Source organism: Dendropsophus ebraccatus, chromosome 8, assembly GCF_027789765.1.
Source record: "Dendropsophus ebraccatus isolate aDenEbr1 chromosome 8, aDenEbr1.pat, whole genome shotgun sequence".
Taxonomy (NCBI): Eukaryota; Metazoa; Chordata; class Amphibia; order Anura; family Hylidae; genus Dendropsophus; species Dendropsophus ebraccatus.
Window position 1 is genome coordinate 95,528,949 of NC_091461.1, and position 12,989 is coordinate 95,541,937.

At 42.0% G+C, this 12,989-nt stretch overlaps 1 protein-coding gene across 5 annotated transcripts in view; it reads left to right on the forward strand.

Moving 5' to 3' along the window:
• Nucleotides 1-12,989, forward strand: part of RALGPS2 (Ral GEF with PH domain and SH3 binding motif 2) — a 133,457-nt gene that overhangs the window by 67,158 nt on the left and 53,310 nt on the right. For all 5 annotated transcript variants that reach the window (XM_069981125.1, XM_069981121.1, XM_069981123.1 and 2 more), the window contains exon 8: nucleotides 2,667-2,793. In XM_069981125.1, the coding sequence (XP_069837226.1) occupies nucleotides 2,667-2,793 (127 nt within the window). The remainder of the gene's footprint in view (nucleotides 1-2,666; nucleotides 2,794-12,989) is intronic.

Genomic DNA, 12,989 nt, shown 5'->3' on the forward strand with positions numbered 1-12,989 from the left:
TGGGTCTTTGTGACCCATGGATGGGCTGCTGCACCAGTTAGGGACAAAGAGAGCTGGCGGGGAACCCCCAAAATGGCGGGCCCAGTCGACATGGCGACCGTGGTGACCGCTGTAGCTACGCCACTGCATATGATGACCATGATAAATGACTGATCTGATATCTCCAACAATTTTAGATCTCCATAACTTCATGTTATTCATCTTCCCCTTGTATCACTGGATGTTTCTTGATATTACGTGATTTATAGACCTTTAATTTCCATGCAGTATTAATCCCAGTAGTAAAATCGTCTGTCATAGCACGATGATGAATAGTCATTGCTGCTGGATACGCATCCGATCTGTGTTATTGTCCTGTGTGAAAACATCTGTAATTTCATTCAGTCTTTTCCTTTGGCTGAATCTTCAGGTCGCTCCTTGCAGCCGGCCAAGTGAGTACAGCTCTCCCTCTCAATGAGTTAGAATACTGGGTCAGGGTGCCAGGGCTGGTAAACCCCAAGTGTTTTTATAGTGTGGCCATTTTTTCTGTAAACCCAGGATTTTCGTGTGGCTGTTTTCAGGATTGGCGAAGTATTTCACTGCGCAGGTTTTTTTTTTTTCATGTTTAATCTTTCTGGCTCCCATCTGAAAGCTCCCAAGGGGTGATAGTAGCCAAGCCTGAAAGCCTTTAAATGGGTGTTTTCCCTGATGCCTCAGCCAGCTGTTACATATGTGAAGCCTCTTTTTAGGCCTGGTTGACTGGCATTCACTAAAACAGCTCATTTTACTACCTTGTAAAACGATGGCTGGAAGGCGCTGAAGTTCTGCCGCAGCCGCGAGCCTTCATGAATTGTCTTTGTACGGATAGATAATTACCCCTTGTTTTTCTTAATCTCAATGAATATAGCGTCTGTATCGGCTACGCACAGACCGACACGTGAATGTACAACAGAGCTACTTCAGGGAATGAGTCCTATTTACTTATCTCGGTGCTAACTTAGTTTGAGCTAAACCATGTCTGTGTACAGGGTGGGTGTAAGGCTTACTAGAAGCTGTTGTATAGGATTAGAAGAAGTGGTTTCCTTTATTTCCAGGAACAGCATTGCCCTTGTCCATGCGCTGTGTCTGGTATTGCAGCAGTGCCATATGGAGGTGAACTAGTGGGCACAGGCCATAGACAAGAGTAACGCTGTTTCTGGAAGGAAATCGCACACTATATACAAAATCTGCTGGGATGCAGAAATCCTATCTAATTCCCCCCCCCCCGCACTTCGTCCCAGGCCAAATGTAAATCATTCCTTGTTTAATTTTATCACTCGTTTCTAGGTGTTTCTTTAAAGCTTTGTAATAACTGGGTCTGTTTACAACATTAGATGACATATCTGTACACCGGTCATGTCACCCTGGCTCTGAAAGAAAATATGTAACATATCATTCAATACTTTCATTATTAGCGGTGCATGTGTGCTCCTCTATAGAAGTGGTAATATGAAAGTCCTGTCATGGGCTGCGGTCCCTGAGCAGTCTGTCTGTGTAAGCTTTAATAGTCTAATACTCCTGATTCTGCAGTCACCCCTATGGGGGCGGTCATCTGACAGACGGGCTCTAGACTTTCTATTGCCTTGGTGTTTTTCATAAAGGGCTTTTCTACATGCTACTTCTGCTGATATAAATATGTATTCAGACAAAGTTTTTCTAGTCTATTAAAGAAAGGCTGTTTGTTGAGGAATAGTCAATCTTACAGAGATTCTGCAGGAGGTGATTGATTTTCCCCTGTATTGTCTGGTTGAGAGGAAGGGCTTAGTATTCTTGGTCTTGTATTGCTTTCTGAGCAGCAGGGGAGACTTCTGCTGTAGCTAGTTACCTTACAGAGATTTATGAAAACTAGAGAGATTACTGCTCAACTGGGAAATATATGAAAACTATATATATATATATATATATATATATATATATATATATATATATATATATATATATAAATTTTTTTGCAGATTTCATTACAATAGTGAACTAGATAGAATCCTCTTATTTGGTTCTGTCTTTTTTGCACTTAGTGCTCCTTTAACAAAGTAAACAGTGCTCTGGGTTTGTAAATGTCAGAATTCTATGAAAAGCTGGGGCTTCTGTAAAAATAGAAAAAAAACAAAATCATACACTCCCACCCTAGTCCCCTGCAGCACCAGTTGCAGATCCTTCTGGTCCCCTGTTGCTAATTTCTTACCCCTGCTTCCAAGACGATGTGTCAGACCTGAACCTCCATGTCAATGTCTCGTCTCAGCCAGTGATTGGGGTAGTGAGCAGATCCTGCTCCAATCAGGACCAGGGAGATGCGGTGAGCAGCAGGGGCTGTAAGAAGCAGCATCAGGGGCCGAGGTAGGTAGGTATTATGTTTTTTCAGCAGCCCCAGCAGTATATAAAAAGTTTGATTCCAGGAATACCCCTTTAGCAACCCCTTTACTACATTTTAATAACTTTTTTAATAAGACAGGTCTCCTACCTTTTTAGGCTCTTGGACACCTGGGATGCATCTGTTTTTTTAATGGAATTTTATCTAGTTCTAGCCATGCACAGGGCACATATATTCATTACGGTCAGTTTGTTGATGGTCGAGGTGAACGCTCATTGAAATGTTCTAGCGCACAGTGTCTCTGCCTATTTTCTACATAATAATGTTTGCCTTTCAGCTACTGAGTCGGAAAGACAAGACAACCTTTGAGAAACTGGAGTACGTAGTCAGTAAAGAAGATAATTACAAGCGGCTCAGAGACTACATCAATAGCCTGAAGATGACTCCTTGTATCCCCTACTTGGGTAAGCCGCTAATAATCCTGCCCGTCTGGTGTAAGTAATGATTTTCTCATAAGTGTGGTGCGAAGGCTAAATGCAGCAAAGGAGATTATTGACTACATAAGGTCTAATCAAACAGGCTTATGGGGAAATGATACTTGGCGGGGAATGCAAGCTGTGTTTTTATCCATTAAATAATTGGGATGTGCACTTAAATGAATTTACGCCGCATGCTTGTAAAGTGATCTCAGCTTTTATTAGTGTCCAGTGTTTATGGCCCTATATTCAGTTTTAACTATTATTTAACATTTTACTTCCTGTAAATATTTTATACTAGATTATAAAGTTTAATTGAGCTTCACCATGGATTATGGAGCAGAAATGGTGCAGAAAAAGATTTCACACACTGCCACCTGGTGGTGATTACATAGAAGTACGGTATTGCCTAACAAAGCATCTCCCTGGGCTCAGGCTACCGTTCTCCTTGTCATCTGAGGCTCAGTAATCGCCTGATACGGCTTCTGTCATACATTCAGAACAAAGTAGTACAGCAGCAACACTAAACTGTGATAAAATGTCATATACTATGATGGAAACCTGACAGACCCCATTAAAGTGTTATTTGTGACACTGGTACACATAACATCTGTTACCGTCACTGATGGAATAGTTCTCTTGAGTTTAAACATGGTAAAATTATTTGTGCTTTTTACTACTAATTTCTATAAAAAAAGTTATCATTTCACAAAACTTTTACTGTGTCAAAAGTTTGATTGGTTAGTGTTTGTTTTTTTTAGATTCCACAGATCACTAGAACAAACCAGGAGAGGCACTCAGCTAAGCAATTCACTCCCCAGCTCTCTGTTCTCCCAATCTCACTTCAGGCAATGGCTTGTAGAGTAAAGGCAGGATTTTTCCTATTCCTCTGCAGTGAACTGCACAGGTGCCTTAACGATCCAGCCCATGTGCAGTGCTTACACAGGTGGGGAATAGGAGAAATCCTGCCTGTGGCATTCCAAATGGTAAAGAGGGCAAGGAGGAGGGACAGAGAGGGTGTGCCAGCCTAATGCATACACAATCTAGGACACGGCCGTTGGGCACAGGGCTGCCAGTTTAAAAGTTGTTTTTTAGGACAGATCTTGGAATAAAAGCAGCTATCTGGTACAAGCGTTTTGGGGAGGTCAGATTGTGGGTACAGAGTCTCTTTAAAGGGGTAGTCCACCAAAAAAAATTTTCTTTCAAATCAACTGGTGCCATGAAGTGCCAGAGATTTGTAATTCACTTCTATTAAAAAATCTTAAGTCTTCCAGTACTTATCAGCTGCTGTGTGTCCAGCAGGAAGTGGTGTTTTCTTTCCTGTCTGACAAAGTGCTCTCTGTTGCCTCCTTTGTCCATGTCAGGAACTGTCCAGAGCAGTAGCAAATCCCCATAGAAAACCTCTCCTGCTCTCCAGACTAGAAATAATACAACTTCCTGTTGGGCATACAGCAGCTGATAAGTACTGGAAGGCTTGAGATTTTTTAATAGAAGTATATTACAAATCTCTGGCACTTCATGGCAGCAGTTGATTTGAAAGAAAAAAAATTTGGGTGAACTACCCCTTTAAGGCTTGTTCATATTCACAAATTTTCTCATGTTTTCAAGCTTAGAAGTGTACTGGATTGTCACAGAAACTGCAGTGGTTTGACAAAAATGCTGTCTTCTTGCGCTTCTAGATCCATACCCTTGCGTGGGTTTGATTTCTCTCTGAGTAAGGATAGGTTCACTTGTACATAACCGGCTAGTTAGTGTTCCTGATTGGCCAGGGTCTGAACGACTTACAGCGGATGAGAGGAAATGGGCTCTGGGTGATCAGCTGATCACTAAAGTGAACAACAAGTGGAGGACCACTTAATAGACCTTTTTCTGGATTTTCGGCGTTCATACAGTAACAGGACTTGTGTATTGTAGGTTTTTACCCCAGCAGGTATCCCTAGTAATGTAAGAGTCCTTGAACAAAGTTCCTGGCAAACTTCTCTGCAATAAGATGGATTTCACCTATTCTTCCGCCAGTATAATTTGTGTTTCTCTGTGTGCAGTCTCTCAGGACTCCCCTGGCTCCTGCATCGCGTATCATTTTTCTTGTAAAGGGGCGTCAGAGGAGAAGTCTGTTTCCTGGCGATTCGCTCTGCACAACCTCTTTCCCTGCAGGCTCATGGTCTCTTAGTATACAATACCAGGTTATTGTGCGGGTGCATCAAAGCTCCAGTATAGTCTCTAGAAAGAGTCTGAAGACGTCATGAACGGCAGCCATTGTCAGAAGTCTTGCAGTATCCTCTCTCTGTTTTATTTCTACATTATGGTTTCCTCTTTATTCTGAATTTTACTAGTCATAATAAGTGCTCCAGCTTAGGCTGTGGACTGCTGTATTGGCTCTGACACAGAATGAGAGCATTGGATAGTATTCTGCCTCCAGGAGCCAGCTGGATTCTGGCTGTTTTGTTGATTTTCCGACTTCATATTCCACTGACCAATGCCTGACATCTTATCCTCTCTAAAAACCTTGAAGCACATGGGTTAATTGTAATGGTACCTGGTACTTGTCCAAGTGTTGTGTAAGATATTAATTCATTACTATGAGGTCCTACCGAGTCTGAGATTAATGTGAAATTTCTGTGGCTGGAAGCTCGTCCCTTGTGAAATGGAAGTTAGTTGCTCTTTGGAAAGAAAATCTTCCCTGTCTGCAATATAAATTATAGTAAATCTCTGATCCAAACTTTTTTTTTTTTTTTTTGGCATACAGTGTTCTAGCTTTAACCAATGTCTTGTGCTTCTGAATTCTTGGTGCCCTATGATGTAGATGCTTCCCTGTAATGAAGGTGACCTCATCAAGTGGTCCTCCCCCTCCCTTCTGAGACAGAGGTCACATGATCTTTTTCTCTTCTGTTGCAAGCTGTTACGCCTCATCGGTCTATCCTATCACTGGCATTACACAGTGTTCACCTGGCCAAGTGCGGGGAAACAAAAGCCTCTCCTGAGCAGTATAGGGGAAAGGAGACACTGTTTAAACTCTTTCTCTAATATATCTATGCAGATGAATAGATAGATCATGTGTTTACTGTTTATAGCAGAAGCAGATCGAGACAGTGGTGGACAGATACTACAAGATGGGGTGGGTACCCGGAAGTTTGTTCTGAGGTGCAATGCATGTTGGGAGATGTAGTTTCCCAGCCAGGTGCCATGATGTTAAACTATTTGAATCAGGGACTAGAAGCATTGTAGACAAGTGTTGGGGTTGGTGAGTGCACCAATATTCTTTTTGTGATTTTTTTTTTTTTTAATCACTGGAGTTCCCCTTTAATCACTTAAAGTGGAGAGAAGTACTTGGCTATCTAAAGATTTATGACAAGCCTCTATGACAGGGGTGTCAAACTCAAATACACAGTGGGCCAAAATTAAAAAATTGGACAAAGTCGCGGGCCAACCTTGATATTTAATGAAGATTGCATGCAGCGTTCCTGGCACTGTCAGAGCAGCGTGCTGCGCTCCTGGACTTCCTATCCTAAAGTAATTTTCCCCCTATGAAAGTTACCCGTTATATCCCTCAAGCAGTAGGTAATTCCATAATTGTGCTCTATGTAGTAGCCACCACAAATAGTGCCCCACATACTAGCCAGGCCTACTATTAGAGACCTACATAGTAGCCAGCCCTCCCAATAGTGACCCATATAGTAGCCAGCCTCCCCGATAGTGTCCCATATGGTAACCAGCCCCCAATAGTGTCTTATATAGTAGCCAGCCCTCCCAATAGTGTCTTATATAGTAGCCAGCCCTCCCAATAGTGTCTTATATAGTAGCCAGCCCTCCCAATAGTGTCTTATATAGTAGCCAGCCCTCCCAATAGTGTCTTATATAGTAGCCAGCCCTCCCAATAGTGTCTTATATAGTAGCCAGCCCTCCCAATAGTGTCTTATATAGTAGCCAGCCCTCCCCAATAGTCTCTTATATAGAAGCCAGTCCCTAAAATAGTATCTTATATAGTAGTCAGCCCTATCCCCATAGTCTCTTATGTAGAAGCTAGCCCTCCCCAATAGTGTCTTATATAGAAGCCAGACCCTAAAACAGTCTTATATAGTAGTCAGCCCTCTCCAGTAGTCTTATATAGTAGCCAGTCCTTCCCAACAGTCTCTTATGTAGAAGCCAGTCCTCAAGAATAGTCTATAAAATAGGCGCTAGTCAGAGAATGCGCGCAATGACTTCACCACATTGCCAGCGTTGGGGCACTACTGAGATACTTCTAGGCCATGGGCTAAGAACTGCCTGCGGCCTACGAGATTATAATATGGGTGGTCCAAGCAGCTCTATGGACCACCCATATTATAATCTGCTGCAACGTCAGGCCGGCCAAATTTAACACAGCAATGGAAAAGCTCAGCGAGCCAAAGTTTGACATGACTGCTCTAAGACATGTCTTTTGACCGTGCCCATTTAATGTGCGGACAGCCAAGAGGAACAACTTTCTACTGGAAAGGAAAGAAGAGCTTCTGTGGTAGCATGGCATTATAGCACAGAAGACCCTCCCCAGCTTGTAAGAGTTAAGAAATAAGAGGGAGCCACATTGGCAGCTGCCAAAGGGGAAAGGAGACAGATTGTGCCCAAAGCCCGCCCCGGGGAGCACCAGGGTGGAAACATGGAAGCAAAAGGTGATGAGGTTGGCAATTGTATGTTCGAAACACTTACAGTGGTCCCTCAACATACAATATTAATTAATATTCCAGGACGACCATTGTATGTTGAGACCAAAATTCTATGGAAAACTGACCCAGGTACAGAGCAGTACAGGACTTGTAGTATTACACTATACTTAAAGAAGCACTACTAGACAGCCAACCAGTGCAGGCATTTCAGTATTACTGGGGTTTTACCAGTAAAATGGCCAGTTTTATTGGTTGATCATCTAGTTTTTTACATGTGCCTCAGATCCTGACTGTCCATAGCATTGCATGATGAGTCTGGTCTCAAGTTACGATGGTCCAGAAAGGACCATTGTATATTGAAAATGTTGTATCCTGAGGCCATTGTAAGTTGAAGGATCAATGTACTTTATAGCAATTCTTCCTGGCTTTCCTATTAAAATAGAAATAACTCTATTAGAATAACTTCATGAGATAATGAAGGGGTTTTCATGCCTTCTGAAAGGGGAGCGATACTTGAGTTAATCTTCAGCCATACACAAGTCCATCTATCCTTCCCTGAGGACATGGTAGATATTCTGGTCCATCTAAATCCATGTGTGGAGTCAAGTGCGTCCCGGATCGTTACACTTGTATCTATGCAGCTGTGGATTTCTCTTGGAAGCACAAAATGTTGGTAGTCGCCCCCAACTTTTCCAAGAAACGTTTCTGTTTGAAAATGTCAAGGTTTTTTATGGATGCCATATGCTAAATTCTAGGTGTAGCCAGTTTTGTATGTCAGACATAGCTTCCCAGAATTTCACATGTGGCCATTGGTGAGGAAATTGTCTGCATAATTTTCAGATATGTTTGTTGAGCGTAAAGGCGGAAAGAATTATCTGAAAAACTTTGAATTTCCCATGTTACACTCTGAGCATGATGTGACTCAGGATTGCTACTTTGCGGTTAGTATAGTTCTCTGTGATGTGGGGATAGATGACTCTTAGGATATTTCATATGATATGGGCCATTAGGCACTATTCAGCCAGAGGCATAGCTTAAAGTGTCACTGTCGTGAATTTTTTTTTTGCAGAAATCAATAGTCCAGGCGATTTTAAGAAACTTTGTAATCGGGTTTATTATCCGAAAAATGCATTTTTATCATGAAAAAGCAGTTTGAAGCTCTCCCCCTTGTCTTCATTGTTCTCCTATGGAGAGAGCTAAAGAAAAGACCAAAACAGGACAACAAAGAGTTAATCTACAAATCCCTCACAGGATATCTCCTGGGACAGTCACCACTGACCTGTCTGAGCTCAGATTACAGCTGTCACCCAGCTCCCTGCCTGTAATCCTCTGTTATCTGCTTTCTGCTGCCGGCTAACTCCCTCCTTCCTCCTCCCCCCTCCCCTCTCCCTAGAACAGACAGGGTACGTCTCCTGCAACAAGTCACAATTTTCAGATTTTTCAGAGTGGATGAAAAAGAGGAAGGAGGGGGGGACCTGGGAAAAGGCTTTTTACATGCAGATAATGGCAGATTTTGCTAATAAACCCAATTACAAAGTTTCTTAAAATCGCCTGGACTATTGATTTCTGCAAAAAAAAAAAAAAAAAAAAAAAAATACGACAGTGACTCTTTAAAGCTATTGAGCACTGATGCAAAAACCTATACCAGGGCTGACCAGCTGACCCCTAGGTTTGTATACCACACGATCACCCACAGGGAAGAATAGATGATTGTTTATATGTTAATGTAAGCATATATTAATGTTTAATATTTTAATGATTGTTTATATATTAATGTAAGCACTCATAACCAAAGTCCTTATTTCAAAATTTTTATCCTTTGATGGTTTTGTGTGCATAAGATTGGCTGCACCTACATTTACATTTAGAGAATATGCCTGACGTTCTGTATCAGTTAAGGCTGGGTTCACACTGTCCTTTAACAGATCCGTTTTTTTCTATTGACTTCTATTATAAAAAAAAAACTAGCCAAATTAGATTCTTAGCATATACAAAAACATGGTCGAGTATGTTTTTATGTACGCAAAAAAATGACTGTTTGATCTGATTTTAGATTTTTTTATTTTTATTTTTTTTTAATGGAAGTCAATGAAAAAAAACGGATGCACACGAATACATCCATTTTTTTTCATTAAATGGACAACAAAAAAGTTGTTTGAATGCAACCTTAGGGCCCTACTACACGGAATGATAATACATTATTAAACAGACCATCCTCGGCCCATTTAATAGGACCCTACCCCTGGTCAGCTCTGTGTTAATGTAGACGTTAGTGTTTTGTTGTTGGGCCCCCTTGTGCTCCGTCTCCTTACTATTCAGTGCATCCACCTTCTGGTTGTAGCAGATATGTATGTGCCGTCTCTCCCCTCCTTACCAGCAGGAAATACTCCCTCAAATGAAGCAGTCTATCCAATGATCCCTGATTAATTTTCTACTTGTCAGACAAGAAAAGGAGTAAATAAAGTGGCATCTTCAGCTTTTCTGACATGCAGAGAAGAACTAGCGCTTTCATGGAACTTATTATCTGCCCTGCTTCTCATAGCTACTTTTGCTACAACATGAGAACATAGCATCTGCTGGAAGAACATCCAGTAAAAGTAAAGCTTCACCCAAAAACATGTTTAAAACATTCAAACCTGATATTTAGGCAGGTGGGGGATGTTTGAAAGGAACACTTTTCATCACTTTGTTGCCTCAAGTGCCCTCTTGCTGCACACTGGCTTGGTTGATATTAGATCTTTCCCTATACTTATACAGGGAGTTTGATCAATCAAGGCTGGGAAGGGCAGGGAGGAGTCGTTAGGGTCCACCCCAATGAGTTCAGGTTCCAGTCAAACAATTGGATTCATGGAAAAAGCACTTTAAATAATACCCAGACTATGTAATTTTTTTGTCCCTTGAAGGTACTAAGCACATCCCTTATCTTCGTGGACCTCATGTATCTTGTATCAATATTATGTATCATGTATCATTTTGAACTGTCTTAGTAATAGCGGTCAAATTAATTCTTATAATGTAGATTGAAGCCTTTCAGTAACCTATTTGGGCTGGATAGCTCCGTATTATGGCATGGGATGAAGGCTGGAGCCCATACGATGTGTGTACGCTCCGGCTGGGATCCCATTGAAAATAAGGCTATGTTCCACCCCTCAAAACTACGGCCGTAGTTCAGCGGCGAGAACTACGGCCTTAGTTTTACATAGTGTGAACATAGCCTAAAAGTGAGGAAACCAAGGTCCAGTTTTAGATGCAGTTAGAGGGTTTAGAACTATGAATCTGGTTTCTTGCACCACTAGTCCAGTCCCTTCTTGGCTTCGCTGTAGCAGCTGTAATGTACGTGTCTTGTTGCATAAGGCTTATTTTAAGCATCACATGGGCCTGTTCTGCATTCTTGCATTTAGAAGGATGATGTAAAGCAGAATGGTGAAGTTCGGATCCAGCACTCTCCAGGGCTTATTCCGTTCCTTGGTGGTTGAGTCACATACTCTCTCTCTCATGCTTTGTACAGATGGCAGCTGTGTTAGCGGATACAGGGTACATCTTCCTTGTTGTGGGTGATTTGTGACTTCCGAAATTTGCCTCCCATGATGATTAAAATGTATAACTCAGCTGCAGTGCAAAGGTCAGCCTCACACCCTCCATACCAGGCTTTATTCTACCTATGTACTTGACTGGGGTAGTAATATATCAAATGTATATCCGTTATGTTAAAATAGGCTACATTTTGTTATTGCCGAGCAAGGGAGGTTAAAGGGGTAGTGCGGCGGTAAACAATTATTCACATAATAACACACATTACAAAGTTATACAACTTTGTAATGTATGTTATGTCTGTGAATGGCCCCCTTCCCCGTGTCCCACCACCCCCACCCGTGTACCCGGAAGTGTGGTGCGCTATACATACGGAGGGATTCGGCCGAAGACGACATCGCTGACTGAAGATCGGAGACTAGTCGGCACGTGACAGGTATGTATAGCGCACCACACTTCCGGGTACACGGGTGGGGGTGGTGGGACACGGGGAAGGGGGCCATTCACAGACATAACATACATTACAAAGTTGTATAACTTTGTAATGTGTGTTATTATGTGAATAATTGTTTACCGCCGCACTACCCCTTTAAAAAAACAACAACTAATAATAATAATGATATGAATGGCAGTGATCCTTGTTAGTACGCCACATATCAGGTCCTTGAGATCAGTGCTTTTCAAACTGTGAGGTGCCCCCTAGTTGCTGGTGAGGCGCAGCTTTGGGAGGCAGTTCTCACAAAAGTGACCATAAGCTGCACAGTCCTTTCCCTGACAATCTCTGCTTTAGGAACATTATTGACTCATTTTATACTTATTTAATGTCATACAGAGATTAGGAGACAAATGGATGGTAGACTGAGCAATAGTTTTTATATTTGCATGGACTTTCACCATAGAGGGTGAGGCCTCGGCATCCTACTGGTCAGTCTGGTGAGGCCCAGGCATCATTTTGTTGGTTGGGCAAGACTCCAGTAGAAATAGTTTGAGATGCACTGCTTTAGATGTACCATAAATATCTTTTGTGGGAAAAATCCTTCATGCCTCTCCTCTATTAATGCCATGCTCCAAATGACTTTTCATTGCTATTTGACGTATTTGTACACTTGTCAACGCTTCTTATCTGCTCCCCAACATGCTGATGACAAGTAGCCACATACTTAGTATGTAACAGCATGAAGAATAACTTCACCAAACAAGTGCAGTTTTTTAGTGTGTTACTGTCCACGCCGTCCACATTCAGCAGTGTGGACACTAAGAAACTGCAATTGTTGGGTGAGTGGCCGCAACTTTGTATTCTGACAGGATGATTGCCTTATTGCAGAGCCCCACCTATATCAGTGCTATATAGTGTTCATTTATCCAAGGAATAACTGGTTTACCCTCGAACCTCCCGGGGTATACATAAGTAGTGCCATGCTCTTGATTACTTATCTTTCATGAATATGAGGAATACCTTCTCTACAGGAAACCACCATTAAAGAGAAGTCTGGTGAAAATTTTTTATTAAAGTTTTTTTGTATTGTTTCCCCCCCCCCCCCCCCAAAGAAAAAAAAAAGTTCTACAAATCACCAATATACACTTATTACGGGAAACACACATAAAGTGCTTTTTTCCCAGCACTTACTACTGCATCAAGGCTTCACTTCCTGGATAAAATGGTGATGTCACGACCCGACTCCCAGAGCTGTGTGGGCTGTGGCTGCTGAAGGGGATGATGGCAGGGGGACACTGAGGGACACAGGGCACTGGAGGGACACTGAGCATCCCTCTGCCATCATGCTCTCCAGCTCTGGGAGGCGGGTCGTGACATCACCATGTTATCCAGGCAGTGACATCACCATGTTATCCAGGAAGTGACATCACCATGTTATCCAGGAAGTGAAGCCTTGATGCAGTAGTAAGTGCAGGAATAAAAGCACTTTATAAGCATTTCCCATAATAAGTGTATATTGGGGATTTGTATAACTTTTGGGGGGCTATACAAGACTTTAATTAAAAAAATTTCGCTTG